Source organism: Corvus brachyrhynchos, unplaced genomic scaffold (assembly GCF_000691975.1).
Source record: "Corvus brachyrhynchos isolate BGI_N302 unplaced genomic scaffold, ASM69197v1 scaffold395, whole genome shotgun sequence".
NCBI classification, from domain to species: Eukaryota; Metazoa; Chordata; class Aves; order Passeriformes; family Corvidae; genus Corvus; species Corvus brachyrhynchos.
In genome coordinates this window covers 609516-626476 of record NW_008238340.1, presented here as the reverse complement: position 1 = coordinate 626476, position 16961 = coordinate 609516, and the positions used below count along the sequence as shown (strand labels likewise).

The following is a 16961-nucleotide window of genomic DNA, read 5'->3' as shown; positions in this document are numbered from 1 at the left end:
ACGTCTGCCCGGCACAGCAGGGAATGGTGCTGCTGGATGGAGGCACAAAGGGCTGGGAGAGGGTGTTGGGAGGTTGAGATGAACACTGCAGCCCTGTCCTGCTCCAAGCTGAGCACCGGAGCTCTCACCCCAGCTGACTCTGCTCACTGGAACCAGTGCCTGGCATTGACTGGTTGGCTGGCATTTGCTGAGCAGTTCACAGAATCCTTGGGATTCAGCTGGCCAGTTTTAAGCCAGAAGTTTTGTAATCAAACACATCACCAACCTGATGAAGAAAGCGGTCAGGTATTAGTGGGGATAATTACTGACCAACTTAGGTTGAGAAAACTCTCCAAGAAACACCACATTTTCCAGAATCACCTGTCCTTGTTCCTTCACTCCATGTTCGCCCCTATCAGGTACCTACCCCATCAGGTTCCCACCATCAGGTCTGTAGATGTGATTCCTGCAGAGGTGCATAAACACACAGTGGCTTTGAGAACAACAACTGTTGCTCATCTTTGAGGGCCTCTTGGACCTCAGAAATTTCCCTGAAGTGTATCCTGAGTACCTTGACAAAAACACTGAATATCAAAAGACATTGATCCATTAAAAGAAACCACCCCTCTTCTAAAATGATTTAGAAATTATTTACAAATTTACATCTTTCTGTTTCCTGAGTATCACACCCAGAATAATTATTCATAATAATACAACTTTAGGAAATGTAGCGACTTCTGAGAAAAACCAACACGGACAAAACCCCATGACCAACACAGTAATCACTGGATTTCATTTAAAATCTGTATCTGGGGCATTTCTCATCTAGATAAGAGAACAGCACTGGCAACCACAGATCTGTTCAAAAACCCAACCTGAGCATGGACACCCCAAGTCTTGCACAAACAACAGCTCTAAGTGCAAGGAGATGGAATTCTGGCACCTGGAACCAGTATTTAATGGACCAGGCTCCTCACAGACTGGACCTGCTGCAGCATCTGCCTGCCAGCCAAGCCCCATGGCCACACCTTGGGGTGCTCCTGGTCATGGGCTCCCTCCCAAGGGATCCTTCAGCCCCAGAGCTACCCCCAAAACTCTCAAGGAATCAGTTTCTTCAGCCACACCCAGTTCTTGCTGCCAAAACTTCAGCAACTGTCACCACCTCATTATTCCAGCCCACTTAAGCAGTAACTTGCTGGTTCTGGTACAGCTAAAATTCAGTGTTTCCATTGTAAACTCATTTTTTTTTCAGGTTTAAAGCCTGCTCTGGGCTGTAGCTTGGCATACTGACTTTCAGCCTGGGAATGATTTTTATCCCCTTGAAATAATTATAAAACAACCTTAATTCAAACAAAGGAAAATGGCAGGTAATGTAAGACACAATTCAAAAGCTGCTGGCATTTTCAAGAAAAAATAAAATGAAACTATTACTGGCTCTGGAAAAAGTCTGCTTCCTAAATACAGGGAGTGCTTTGTCTGAGGAGGCTTCAGTGCATTTCAGACATTAAAAGTGACATGATCTGATAAGTTAAGGGAGGAATAACCTTTATCTTCTACCATAAAATACACAATTAAAATACCTGATCCACTTGCTTGAGTTTCAGACTGACTTGCACCTGCAGCCTTCCATGAGGATCACCATCCCACGCACATGATTTCCATGAAATGCAGAATGAGGATGGTGGTTGTGCCACAGACATGATGGGAGGACACTGTGCAAAAAACACTTGGGAGTGCCAGAACCAATTAAATGCTGAACAATGTATGCCCTTAAAAATTGAGTTGAAAACTCAGCCATCACAGTGACAAATTCTCAGTGCTGCAGCCATAGCTTGGGAACACATGGATAACAAACGAAAACAAACATGTGCCACTTGTGATGGGGTCTGTAGTGCACATCACACCTCTGCACAGCACTAAAGATCCACTATTTCCACAATTCTTTCCTCACTGATGCACTTAACTTTGTTTCATGTGCTGAACCCATGTGATGAGCAAGAATATTCCCTGAATTTACTGAGCAGAAGGGGAGAGATAGCACAATTTTGATGTGCCAGCTCTCAGCATCTGAGAAATTTAATGCCTTGGGCCTAACTTCAGGCAAACGTGGCAATCTAGATTCCCTGTTCCCTGGTGATTCTACTGGTGCTCTGTTTCAAGGGGTCAGTGCACCCTGTGCCGGACCTTGGGGTGCAGTTCCCAACAGGCAGGTCACTGCCTGATCCGAGATCTGGCACAGCCATGGGATTTATTTGCTGGTTCCAACGCAGATGCTGTTAAGGTGTGTTGAAGTGCACACACGGTGGAGTCAGTTGAGTGCTGGATTTGGCATCAGAATGTCTCAGTTAGATGCAAGAATGTGTAAAATCATGAGCCAGACAGCTCCCTGCTGACTGCAGATCTGAGGAAGCTCATATGCACCGTTTATTCCAGCAAATGCATGGAATATATTGTGCTTGTTAAACATGTTCCCAAAATGCTAGTTTCAGGCAGAAACATGCAAATAAATGGTGCCTAGGGTTAAAACCTCCCACTTACAGTCAAATCCCTCCTCTTTGGAGGGATCTCCCAGCTCAGATGCTGCAGACCTTTAGCTGACCCGACATGCCTTTAGGAGAGTACAGCATGCTCAAGGAACAACTGTTTATCATGGAGGTTGTTCCTGCCAGTTTCTTGAGATAGAGCTTTTCTCCCCCCTCCCTTTTCTTTTGTACACCAGATCAAAACAAAATTGAGAATTATTCCTTGGGTTTACAACCTCACCAGGCTCCAAGTTCAAAAGGAATTGAGAAGAGATTAATTAAGACACAACTTAATTATGACATATTACAAATCCAGCATTTGGACAAGGTGTTTGAGCTTGCACTGTAGACAAAGCACTGACACCAGCTGCACCCAGGGTATCAACCTCTGGCACTTGCCCCACCTCTGCCTGTCACAGTTGTGCAGCAAAACCCGCATTTTCTCAAGCACTTTGGCAACATCAAGCTTAAGAAGTTGACAAAACGTAACACTGCCATCCTAGTTTCCAGTTTCTCCTTGACTTTTACTGTACTCATTACAGGGATATCTGCAGCTGTCATCTTAAAAAGTTTCTTGTCTAACCAATGTGTTGAAAAATGCTCCCATTCGCCTTCTGACTTGATGTAAAAGATAGTTCTTAGCAGGAATTTCCTGCAAACACCTGTCTGAGAACAGAAGCTGAACATGCCTTAGTGAAACCAAAGTGCCCAGGGCCATAACACTGCTCAGCCTCAGGGTACTGTGGGTTTAAAATATTAAATACTGTCTGCTGCCAGGCAGGGCCCATAGCAGATGGAGCATTGCTCTTATGCCTGTGCCCATGGAATTCCAGATTGGTTTGGGCTGGAAGGGGCCTTAAAGCTCATCCCGTTCTACCCCCTGCCATGGGCAGGGACACCTTCTCCTATCCCAGGTTGCTCCAAGCCCTGTCCAACCTGGCATTAGACACTGTCAGGGACAGGGAGTCACGTTTATAATGGTCCCATCATTGCTGGTCAAGCAATACCCAGTTGTAGCAAATGCAAACACAGTGACTTTACTTTGAGTATAAAATACTTCAATCTAACAGAAATGCTTCCATGTTGTATTCCTGCCTTTCTGGGAAAGCAAATCTGCTTTGGGGAAAAAAAAAAAAACCAGGGGTCCTGCCCAGCACCAGGACAGTGACTCTGGCTGTGCATGAAGGACTGTGTCAATCAACTCTAACGACTGGATGTTTCTTCTCTTTCCAACCCTCCTTTTAAACTTCTCAGTTACTACAACTGGGGCTGCAACAGGTACAGCAAAGTGCTCCAGCACAAACCTCACCCAACAAAAAGCTACTCATGAGGTTTGTTTGATTTTTAAAGTTCACAGTTGCAAGAACAATTCAGATCAACTGGCTGTACTTACAAAACTGATAAAGAGCATTCCACATGTTAACAGCAACATTAGGTGAAAAAATTATCTATAAAAATACCAGCCACGTGCTAAATGAGGTGACATCAAGGCAATAAATAGCTCCATCTGTATGAAACAGTTTGCAGAACAACCCAGAAGACGTATCTGAACAAAAAAGTAACTATGGATGAAGCAGTGCTGAAAAAAAAGTGGGTTGGATTTTTTTTTTTGGTTAAAAAAAAAGATCAGTCTTACATATTTTTCCGCAATCACTTTATAAATCTGCTGCACATTAGAAATCAGACACACATGTATGTTTTTCAAGTACAGAAAGTCGAAGGTTTACATTTTAATAGCAAAGTGCCTATTTGTGAATGGCAGCAGTGTATATTACAGGCAGTGTGAGAGGGTTAAACAGGACAGCCTCGACTCTTTATAAACTTTTGCCCTCTGGATATGTACTCATTGGCTGCTGAAGAAGACTCGAGCTGTATTACACGCCTTAACGATATGGTTCAACTGTCGGTCAGGCTCGGGGCTGGCGCTGGGCCAGACCGCAATCAATGGGACACAAACCTCCCCCTTTCAGATCATCACGAAGGCTCATATTATCTCCTTTTTGTCGTGCTGGTTAAATTTATGGAGCAGAACCCCGAAGCTGCATTCCTTGGCCTGGGCCGGCCCACGCGGGCCTCCCTTTGTTTGGTACTGTAAGGAGCGTGCTTTGGAGGATTGCGGGGTTGTTAGTTCAGGCACTGACTGTTTGCTCATGACTGAAATGAAAAGAGTTCAGGGGAAGGGCAAAAGGACAGCACAAGTGTAAAACCCCATCCCAGCAGGCCCTGGGCTCCCATCTACCGCTCAGGCCTGGGAGTGAACACAAAACCTCAAGTTAATGACAAAGGGGAAAGCCTCTCTAGTAACAGGTAAACAGCCCGGCTGCACCTGAGCAGCACCTCGAGCTCTCCTGCTTTCAGGCAAGCCTGCAATTGCTACATAAAGATGAACCTCGACTAAGCTGGCTTAAAACACTGCTTAGAAGTGGTATTAGTTTAAAAGCAATGCTGTATCTCTTTGTTTGAAAATAAAACCCATCAGTGCACACAGCCACACAGTTTACTATTTCCACCACTTTAAACACATGGAATAACCTCAGAGAACCCGGTATTTACGATGTAGCACGGAATTCTAATAAGACACAAAAATGACTGGAAATACAGTACAGAGAGAAGATTTTCATTTTGTCTAAAATGGGCATTTCTTACATCTTTATACTTGGTCTGAGGATGAAAAAAATGCACCTCTGGGTAAGCTCAGACACTCTCTACTCAAAGCTTTGTTCCTGTCATAAATAAAGGGCACTTCTTGATCCCACTCCTGACACCATTCTCATTCCAAATCCAAAAGACAGCACTGTAACACCTACGGAGAAGAAATTAGCTCTATACTAGCTGAAACCAGGGCAAGATCACAAACTAAGGATGTAAGAAACCTTGAGTGTGATCTCAAAGCAAAAGCACCAGGAGCAAAGGCAAATGGAAAGACTCAATTCCAAATCCACACAAGAGAAGCAAATACATACATGGGAAACCCCAAGGACTCTCAGTGTTGTGTAAGAATAGAAGGTGCCTGTGGACTCATTCTTCAGCATGGATATTCAAAAAATATCCACCCTTACCTTCATCATTATTAAGACATTCCCAAGAAGCCACTCCAGACCTGCTGTACCAGACTTCACCCCTGTGGTCCCAGCACAGCTGTCTCTGTCCAGCAGGTCACACAGTCACTGCACTGGTGAGCAGCTCCTGTCACTTGTGCCTTAGAAATAAGAACATAAACAAACCCTACACTCCTATTGCACTACACCTGTTTCATCTTTCCTGCTATTTTTATGAACTGAAAATCCTAGAAAAAGGGCTAGAAGAGATTATGAAAACTCACAGAATGTATGAGATGTTTCTCAGTGCCAGAGCCCAAGCCCGACACTGGCCACAGCCTGATGGGCTGTCCCAGTACATTCCAGCAGATATGGCTGGCTTGAATAAGCCTTTGTTCTTTCCTGGTGGGCAGACGCTCCCTACTTATCCCACCTCGTTCTGAGCAGGCAGATTTGTGAATTGGAACTGCGAACTCTTTACGGCCCAGTCTTCGATGACTTTTTAGTAGGTTCTGCAGATGGTCATGCATGAATATAATTTTTTTTTCTTTTCCAAAGACTCTCCAATTCTATTCTAGGAGGCAGCAATGCAGACTAATTAAATCTGCAGCTCTCTGGAATTGTTTCCACCCAAGGCAAGTGTTACACAGAATACATGAAACAGCAGCATCCTTTAGCAGAGATGCTGTGATCTAAAAAAATCACATGAATGCCTGAAAACAGGAAACATGCAAAACAGGAAGAAGTGTTTCTTTTACTTTTTGGTCTTTGCGTCCTAAAGCTTTGGATGAAATAGAAGATAATTAGAACATGCAGGCTCTAGAAATACAAGTATTTCCAGAAGACATAAAACTTTTTCCCTGTCTAGCTGCATTCCTTTGAGTTAACAGCTAAATACTGTGAAGTGGGCACACAGAATAAGAATTCCACTTTGTGAAGCAAATATTTCATGTCATGTGAAGTTCAAGTATCCAACAAAGGATTTATCTGCTCTTTTCAGAAGGAAGTTCATAATTGCTTCTATTTCTGATGGACTACACCGGACCAACGTTAGAGTGTCTTGGATTTAACTGAACTGGAAGACATTAGTCACCTACTGCAAATGTCTGTGTGTCCTAAGAAACTTTCCCATGGCCTCCAGAAGTGTTGCACTGGAAAGGGAGCAAGTTCTGTACCCATGATGTCTGTTTTCAGCCAGCTCTCCTTTCCTACCTGACGAGACTAACACCAAGCAATGCATTTCCCTCGCTAATGTGCACCTTTTCCAGACCAGTTACTGCATACAGTAACATCAAGCTGAATCTGAACCCAGATTTCTGCATTCAACCCAGCCCAGGCAACGGTTTAAGTCTAACAGGAGCTGGACATGGCTCACTGCATGCAGCACCTTTCACCAGGGATGGAAAGGCCCCTGCCCTTACTTGTAACATATCTGGAGGGTGTGGAGGCCACCACAGTAAGAACTCTGCATTCATTCATCCTTTTGAAATTATTTATTGCTATTAATGAATGGACATCTAAAGAAAAAGACGATTTAACATTTTATGCTTGGGTAACTCCTCAGCATTGCTCACTTCAATGTTTTCCATTTTCATGATCTGTCCTCCCCTTGCAACATTCCCTTCCGGTGCCTCTGTCCCTTGAGCAGAGTCTGAAAGCATCCAGGGTATCTTTCTGCCCTCAAATATCAAGTTAAACACTAATGTTCTAGTGGGAAATCCTTCTTACTCACAGAATAGATGCTGGGATTTAGAATGACAGCCAGTCTCTCACAAAGCCTCCCTGTTTAATGCCAACGGACATGTCACCACTGGAGAACCCAGTGCCTGCACAGTTTTCTTAAGCCAGGTTTTTGTTCAGTTTAATACATTTTCTGAAGGTAAAGCAAAAAGGCTTAAACAGTAAAAGTTACACAAGTCTTAACTAAAGATTTAGCTCTCCTTGTTGGAATTTGTTGGAACCATCTACAGCTTCTTTCTTAAATGTAGGGTGCATGTAACGCCAGAGGTACAACGCGAGGGAGCTGAACAGCCTCAGCAACTTAAACCCTTGAGCTTGAAAAAGTGTCTTTTTACAAACAGATAACAGGGCTGTTTGGGGGTTTTCCTGTCTCAGATGCTGCTACTCTAAGTCTAGCTCGTAAGCCCCAGAGACTAATCAAGGTAACATATGTAAAGTGTGAGACCTGTATGATTAAACATTGCCCAATGCAAGCCCATAATTGCTTATTTTTTTCCAAAAACCTCCTATTACATAAAAATACTCCTATAGGCAGATATGAAAGGAACCACATCTATATAATATTAATGTAGGGTTATGTTGCTTCTCTAGGTTCAAACACCATGAGTTTTACTTCCTTCCAAATAGTTAAACTGAGTCAAGTTCAGAAAAGAGAACAATGACAACTGAGTGTTCCAAACATAAATGGTATTTAGTAGTGCTGATCCCCAGGAACAGCCTCCTGGAAACATTATTCAGACATACAGTGGGTATTTGCAGTAATGCACAAAAATGTGTTAAGAGTTTGGGCACCAATCCCACTCAACCCTCTAAAAAGGAAAGGGAGAGGGATGTGTCAGTGCAGTTTGGGTTCTCCAAACCATCTGACTTTTACTGCGCACAAACAATGGACAGTGTATTGTTCTAGAAACTGTGACACTTTTATACATGAGGCTCTAGGATTACAGACTGCGTAATAAAATATGATTAAGCAAACTCAATGTTTTAAAACTTCATCTTTCTTTTACTGTATCCTGTGGATTACAAAAGAAACCCAATGAAAACTAACTACATGCATCATTTCTTCAGCCATGCATAGCAAATCCTGTTTTATTGTGAAGAACAGAGCCTGTAAGTCCCAAGAAATTATCCTTCAGCTCTTTGTTCCAGGAGGGAGGGCAAAGGGAACAAACTGTGAGATGCCCAGCCTGTCAGTGCTGGTGGAGGACACAAAAAAAAGGAAAGAAAAGCTGCCTCCCTGTATTTCATTCTCACACAGAGGTACTCAGGCTTGACTTCACTTTCCTTTATTTCTATAATTTTTTTAGAAAATTTTGAAAAATTTTGAAAAAAACTTTGAAAATTTTATTTTTATTTCTTCAAATACTAAGTTTTATTAGCCACTGTATGAGTACGTTGAGCTTCCGAAGTGCAGGGAAATGTGGGGTGGCATCGCACCCCATCCTCAGTTCTCCTAACTTTGGGCACTCCAGAACAGTCATCACAAGCCTCAGCTGCTTGAATTCCTTCCAAAAAGCTTTAAGGGGAAGTTGATTTTCCCCTTAGGAAGAGTGAGCATGCAAAGCAATCTTGACAGATTCCACTCCCAGGCAAACATAATCACTACTTGACTGACAAAAAGCGCTACTAGTTTCTTGATGCACAGCATAAGACTTGTGCAAAATGAGATCTGAGTAGAAACAAGAAAAAAAACTAACACATTCTTACAGAGAGCTATAGAAAAGAGAACCAACTAGAAGCCAGAAGTGTCTTATGAAAGAAGCACTCCTTGAATAGAAAAAGGAACAGAGAACCACTTTCTGTTCATTCTAAAGGCAGCTTCATTTATTTAGAAATCATTTTAAGTCTTAGATGATGGATTACTGCATCTTTCTAGTTTAGAAACTAAATTAGCTGAGGTGCATTTTCAGAAAGAAATTAAGGTTTTGAGATTAAATCAGCCACACTGAAAAGAAACAGGGCTGCATTTGGGGAACTGCTTCTCCGACAAGGAAATCCACATTTACTTATGCAACAAACAAGAGCAGACACTTCAAGAACAGTGCCAGTATCTCCAAATGAACTACAGAAAGCTACCAGTGATAAAATAAAACTTAACAGAAGAATACTGAGCAGGTGAGACTGGTCACAGAAAAAGAAGCATCTACTGAGGTGCTGCTAAATGTGTAGACACAAACCCAGGTTTGCTTAACTGCAAGGATCTAGTGATATAAAACTACATTTGGAGGACAAATTAAGAAGCACTTAAAACCCCAGGGAGGACACTGAAGTACTGAAGGACCTGAAGAGGTCAGAAATATGACAGGAAATTAAATGGGGTTCAACCTACAACATTGCATTTCTGGGGAAAAATAACCCAGAACACAAATGTGAAATGACAAGAAGATACCTGCAAAGCAGTAAAATCAAACAAAACATAAAGAAAACCTCTTGGGGCAAAACAGCAAGCAGAAAAATGGGCATCAGTTTGCAATGGGATATGGCAGTAAAACCAAGACAATTCTGGGTGGCTTGCAGAGCACAGCTTGTCCCAGAGCAGAGGAATGACGGGCCCTTTTCACACCACACTGATGGGAACCTGCAGATGGGGAATTTCAAAGCATCTCCACAAAAGCAGGGGAACAATCTGCATATCAGCTAATGACAGAAGAATGTAAACCACAAAATCCAGTTGGACAGTAACTGAGCATGGGAGGCTGAGCTGACACTGAGGAAAAGCCCATGACTACAGCTGTGCAACAAGGACAAATCTGCTCAAAGAAAACAGATTATCATGAAGACCTGTTATCCCACTGGGAGAAAGAAAATAGGATGTGAAGGAAATCACACTGCTGAAGTAATTAATTGATTAGACTGATAAATACATTTTTTTCTCTGGCTTCTAGGAAAATCTCAGGAAGGGCTTACCAGGAGAATAACATCCCCTTGACCAGAATCATGGCCCATACATGACTGACATTATTGTAAAGAGTTGTAAAGTCAGAGCTAGATCAAGTCCAAGGTCAGGACCAAATCTGAGGCACATACAGAAGTGTAAAGGTTCAAGCAATATATACTGTAAAACCTGAGAACCTCGTGGCAATATATTGGCTGAGTTGGTCTCCATACAATTATGTACGTATTTCCTACTTCTCCTTGGTGTCACTGATACTCATGCTCTCAACCACACTACTTTTGACCTCACAAGGCAAATCACAGCTAACAGAGAGATGCATGCAAAAAGGCAAAAAAAATCAAATTAAATCACCTTCTTTTGACATTGTGTCAGACTTTGCAACCTCATTGCACAACTCCAAGTGATGAGCAAAGGAACAACTAGCACAGGCTGCTGCTTTCCACATGAAGTACATTTAAAAGAATAAAATATTTACATAACAATCTTCTGTGACCATTAATGGCTTTCCAATCTCAAACTTTCTTTACTAATAACAGTCTACTTCATGGACAGAATTCATCAGAATTGAGGAGGTCATGGAGTTATCTCCTTACTTCTAATTTTCACATTGTGACTCAAAAAAGAACACAAACCCTTGCAGCAACAGTCCAAGAATAATCTTAAACTTGCACTGACCTGGCAGAAGCCTGAAAAAAAGCCATAAAGAGAGTTTCCTGTACTAATTCTTAGGTTAGACACACATCTAAATATAAACGTTCTTTACTCGTGCTGTACCAGGATGTAAAACATGTTTCTAAGCGAGAGCTCTCCAAGCATATCCAGAGACATAACAGCTTTCCTGTTTTGAACTGGGCTTTAAAGACTTTTGGCAGTATATGAAAAATATGGAAATAATCAGAACTGTTGTATGTAACACTGGAGTACTTGGAACACATAAAACCCACTCAATAAAGGTATCAAATCATAGACATTAACTGTTTATAAATTAGAGGTATACTGCACTTTCACCAACTGCTTTATGCTCTCTTCTGCATTAAATTTAGAAGTAGTAGGGCAGCTTTACGATTAGATAGTAAGTTTGTAAGATTAGCCTTTAAAAAGTCCAGTCTAAAGTCAGATTTAAAAATATTTTCTTGCACTTTAAACCAATCACCTTTGAAACTACCCCCTTAAGGTCTAAACCCATCACCTGCGCCTCAGCCATGCTGATCTGGCTCCCTGTTCCCAACACATGGCGTGTGCCAGCTGCAGGAGTTCCAACACAAATCAACACATTTCAAGACAAAAAAGACTCATATCCATGTAGCCTGATCACAGGAACACATGCTGCAGACTGTTGATTGCATTCACGAACTTTGCTGGAATTAAACTATGTCTTTTAGGAAAGCCAACAACCTCAATTAAAATTCTTCATCCCACTCAAATCTGATCCAATGGTTAAAGTCAAGCAGCTGAAATTCAGAGCTTTTTTTAAAATTCAACCATGTAATTAGAGAATTGCAATGGGCCTGTAATTTACAGTTACATATCCTGCTATTTAAATGCAACTGCAATTAACTGGCTGAGTCAGCTTTGCAGCAGCACCAGGAGCGTGCACAGGGTAAGGTCACACAGCTCTTGTCACGCTTATGAACTCAGTCTTCAGGTGTGCAAAACTACACTGGAGACCAGCTCCTCCCATGCACATTCAGTCACATCCATCAGGGAAGGCTGCTCTTGTGTGCCGAGCTTGGAAGAGCCAACACAGCCCAGCACACTCCAACCGGAGCCAGCAGCTCGGGCTTGGAACGTTATTCTCCTCTGATTCCAAACCACACATACTTGAGCAGTTACAAACGCGGCAGGGGGATAGTGGTACACGGCAGCCCAGAAAACAGACAAACCCTTTGTTGTGTGGGGCTTTTTAAACCCCTAAAAGAACAATTTGGCTCCTTCATTATATAAGTACATAAAACCCACACACCAAACAAAACATGAGTGCAAGGTTGCTTACAGATGGAGGTGGCATTTTGGTCCCACCCCACTCCTTACACTACCTACATGTTCTCAAGTACATTTGTTTAGCTAAAAAAAGTTTTGATCGGACTTTTGTAGACTGGAGAACTGTAGTAACTGAGTAACCTTGAGAAAGGTCGGGGCTTTTTTCCCTTTTTTTTTTTTTCCTTTCCTCTTGTAAAAGGTTGTTGGGTCAGAAACTCAACTGTGTGTAGATAAAATAAAATAAAATAAAATAAAATAAAATCAGTAAAAAATAAGATAAAATAAGATCATTTTACAGTGCTCATGCATGACAAAAGGATTTCAATATCTAGTGGAAGCAAAAACATGGTTCAGCTCATCTGTCTTAACCTCTTCTCTGAACTGACAGTTAGCAAGGCAAAGAGAAATATTTCCCAAAGGAAATACAAGCCCAAGATCAGGCTGGCTGGAGACCCTCTTGCCCTCTCTCTCCTGGCTGGTGTCCAGTTTGGCAACTGTTGGTAACACCTACTGCATACAGGCTGTATCTCACAGAAGCGTGTCAAAACAAGAATTTTAAGAGTATTTTTATCTTGAAACAAATTACAATAGACACACAGCTCAACCAGAAATCCAGCTAACAGCACAGCCAGGTGTGCTTCTCCCCACCTTTACATAAATCAGTCAACCTGTACAGTCACAAAATTAAGACACGTACAAGCGAAACACTGGATGCGTTTTCTCAGGGATGCACTGAGAGTTCTCATTTAATTTTGTGCATGCAAATATACTTACCAAATTTCAATCCTTGACCTCTTGGTTTTACAAATCAGGGTAAGTCCCAAATATGTAATACACACATGTACAAACTTCCATTTTCAGAACAAAGCCCACCTAAGGTCATTCTTCAGGCTTCCTTCAACTCACTCACACTTAAACTTATTTTTTACTGAAACCCTGATGTAGACCCTTCAGAATCCAAGAGCGGCATAATAAAACACAGGAAATGGAAAAGCCAAATGGGAAGACAAAACAAGCAGAAAACCCAGCATTTTTCAGACATTTTTCACCAAGCTTTCTGACAATAAAACCTGCTTAGGGTTTTCTTTCACTTCTTCAGCAGACGGGTCTAGTGTACATAGAACAGGACTTCTTGGCATAGTAATACAAAGCAAACTTTTGGCCACAAAGAGCACAAAAACTCTTCTCTCAGAGCAGCCCTTTCAGAACTTGGCCCTTTCCCTCTGCCACACTCACAGTCAGTGCTAATGAACATTTATTTATTTTAAGCAAAACCATCATTACTTTGCTGAGGCCACATTACACCAGTAACTGAGCACAGGAAGAAGCCAAAGCATCTGTCCTGACGTGCTGATCCCTCACACAGAGGAGGATGGTCACATGCACATAAGGGCACACAGCCACTCCCTTTCATAACTGAGAATTTTGCACGAAATGAAAATTAGAAAATAGTGACACTATATTGATGACAGAACTCTTCAAACCTTTCAAGAGCTGTTTTTCTACGGTGAAATGAAAACTGGAGGTAGAGCAAGGAGAACTCCTTCATTTCAACTCTGTGTGAGGATTTAGTGGTAGAAGTTTAACCTTACTACCATACAGCCTTTCTAAAACCTTTGCTTTATCTAATGCTGTAGCTTAATAATTCCTGTTTTATGTTGCAGATTTTTCGGGCAAATTTCACTCTTGTTAGAGTATCAACAAATGCCATCTATCAAACAAAAAGCAAATGGAATTAAATGGGCTGATAACAGCTTATGTTAACCTTGATTATTGTTGCTTTGCTTGCAGAAAGACAATCGGTTCAGAAGTTGCAGCAGGCACTGATACACAGTTTTATAGTATTATTCACTAGAAATCTCAACTGGTGGCTGACCTGGGGCCGCTCAGGGTCGCAGTGTCCCTCACTGCCTGTGCGGTTTCCGACGCGAAATCCAGCGCTCCTGCCACAGGTTTGGTGACAGTGCCCACCAGCCCCTTCCCCAGGCCGGATATGAAACCACTGACCCCTCCTTCTGTTTTCACACCTTCCACTGTCGACGTTATGACACTTGTCAATCCTCCAATGATACCTGGCAAAGACAAGAGCAGCGGAGAAGTCCAGAATTATTGGCTCTAGAATGTACAGAACCTCATCCACCTGACGGCTCTCTGCCTACAGAGTTTATTGTGCATTTAATTTAATACACACTGTTTCAAACTTAATTACATTAACCAGTAACTTTACTTTGTATGTAGTATACACATGCATATGTACAGACAATAATATCCCACAGAAAAATATTTAATTCATCACTAAATATATGTATTTAAAAATATTTCTATACTGGTTCACTTCCAGCAGCACTTACCAAGAGTCCTCATCCATTGCACAGGTTAACTGGTTACTTAGGATGTGACTAAATTCTATCACCGCGAAAGCTGGTACAACTTGAGACAGAAAACAGTAGAATGCATTTCTCCACTGGACGAAGTCAATTATTTTAAACTGGCACTTTAAGTGTCTTTAAAGTCAGTTTCAATGACTTTAACTATGATGCTGCCAACAGATATTTTTGTGCACATTTCCCTTCCTGCAAACATCAGTGCTCTGAGAAATCAAGCACCTACTGAAGTTTCAAAAGACTTGGAACAGTTCACATTGTCTGAGAACACACTTTAGAGATTTCATATCTCCGTGATTAAAAGATAGTTTCTAGTGCCCTGGCTCAAGCACTCACCTGCCCAGCTTCCAGCAGGCAAGGGCTCCTCTGAGGTCTGTAACTCAAGTACAGACCACGCAAATCTCAACAGCCAAACTCAAAAAGCACAAAGTATTTAAATCTCTCCTCTTGAGTAACTATAGTTTATGATTAAATCCTGTCTGTTGAAATGTAGTAATTAGCAGTTCCTTTCTTTTTTCAAAAAACGGAATGGGAAGCATTTAAAAATGCCACAGACTTAGGATTAGAACAGCCACACTAATTACTGGATAATACAACACAGTTAAGTGCTTTCATAATGGACTTTTCAGCAAAGACTCACATATTTTGGATTTCCCGTGTTTCTACCAATTTATGTCAGACTGTACAGCACACTGGTGTGAGAGGAACCTTTCATGATCCATTTCATACCTACAGTGTCTCTGTATGACCAAAGCAAAGCAAAAAGACTTTTCTCAGCATAGAAAAGATCCTCTTTTACTGAAAGCCAAATCAGCTTTGCACAGGCTGCAACAGTTACACTGTGAGAATAATATTTAAACAAACTGAGTCAAGATGATGCAAAATATAAATATTTGATTTAAACTTGGCTTGTATTGATTTAACGTTCTTCAACAGATAAATCATGAACTAAATTGATGTGAAGTTCTGGCCAAATTAAAACTAGTCCACTGCCTTTTATACAAGTCCATGCCTCTAGTTCTTAGTACACTGAAAAAAACCACGAAATAACCCAACTGGTGAAATGTAACTTTAAACTGATGTACTGATTCCAAGGAAACTCAGGTTTCTGGAACTAAAAGCAAACATAAGAAAGCTACAACCCAGCCATACTAACATTTTATTTTAATGTCTGGCCCTCAAAAAAAACCTGTGTATTTCATGCTTCTACAAAGAAATGGATGTTCTGGATGAATTTTCTTTGCAATTTCATTTTAATTTGCAAAAAAAAATTTACTTCCAGTTACATGTGAAAAGCCCTGATTAAATGTAGTTTCTGTTGACTTGAAAACCAAACAAATGCCCCCACCCCGACCTGCCAGTACTGAAACTCAAGCATAAAGCCTCTGATAGCTCCACTGCCCAGGCTTCCAGCAAACACGCAGCAGTAACAATCACTGTTCTTTGCAATCTGATCATCCCTTTTAAGAGAGAAATGAATTGAGATTACAGCTAAGGATTACCATGTGCAAGTCCATGGATTCCAGCTACAAGGTGTTCTCCACTGGTTGCAGCATGATATCGGATGTATTCCCGCTCCGTCTGATGTCTGTTATCCATGGTCTTTCCCAAACCATCTGACAAAGTCCCAGCAAACTGCAAGAGAAGAACCTTTTCCGTTATTAAAAGAACAAAAGCTGTTTCTCCTAAGTAGATTCATTGCAGAAAATACCTAAATCCTACTTGTGAAATGCACATTTATACAAATCATTTTGATACATAACGAAATCTGTCCAATCCTTTTGCCATGGAGAAAGCTCAGAACTACATCAACACATACAACGGTGGTGACAAGGAGGTGCACCAATTACTGTGGCCAAGCCAAAACAAACCAAGTCTGTGAAAGATGTACCAAAAGCAATGCCAATGACCCAACTGCGACCCCTCAAAACCTCAAAGGAATGCTATTTAGATACAAAGCTTTTCCTCTGAAAAAATATGTGCAAAGCTTCAAGGCAAATATGCCTGTCATGAAACTAAAACATTTTTAAGAGTGAATTAAATTCTTTTTAGTAACTCAGGGTAGAAGTGGCTGTGTTGTAGAAGGAGTGGGAGCCAGGCCACACTCACAGCATGACATGGGGAGATCCCTGACAGGATTCCAAGCTGTGCTGGGAAGTGTTGTCCTGGTTTAAAGGACAGGTGTCTGCCAAGGAAGGTGGGAACCTCCCTTGGAATGGAAAATATGACCCCCTTTTCCTCCAAATTATTCTAACTTTGAAATTACAGGGCTTTCAGGCAAAGATATGGGAAAAGGAATAACAGTTCTTTACTAGCATGTATAACAAGGCAAGTAACAACAGCAGCAACAACAAACAGAACCAGAGACCCAGTGCCGGCCTCTATCGGCCGCCGGCGCTTTTCCCTCTGTGCAGGCTCCATC

At 41.6% G+C, this 16961-nt stretch overlaps 1 protein-coding gene across 6 annotated transcripts in view; it reads right to left on the bottom strand.

Annotated features, from left to right (window-relative positions):
* VPS13D (vacuolar protein sorting 13 homolog D) overlaps positions 1-16961 on the bottom strand; it is a 94653-nt gene that overhangs the window by 7958 nt on the left and 69734 nt on the right. For all 6 annotated transcript variants that reach the window (XM_017735033.1, XM_017735035.1, XM_008634258.2 and 3 more), the window contains 2 exons: positions 16042-16174; positions 14032-14227 (listed from right to left, as the gene is read on the bottom strand). In XM_017735033.1, the coding sequence (XP_017590522.1) occupies positions 14032-14227; positions 16042-16174 (329 nt within the window). The remainder of the gene's footprint in view (positions 1-14031; positions 14228-16041; positions 16175-16961) is intronic.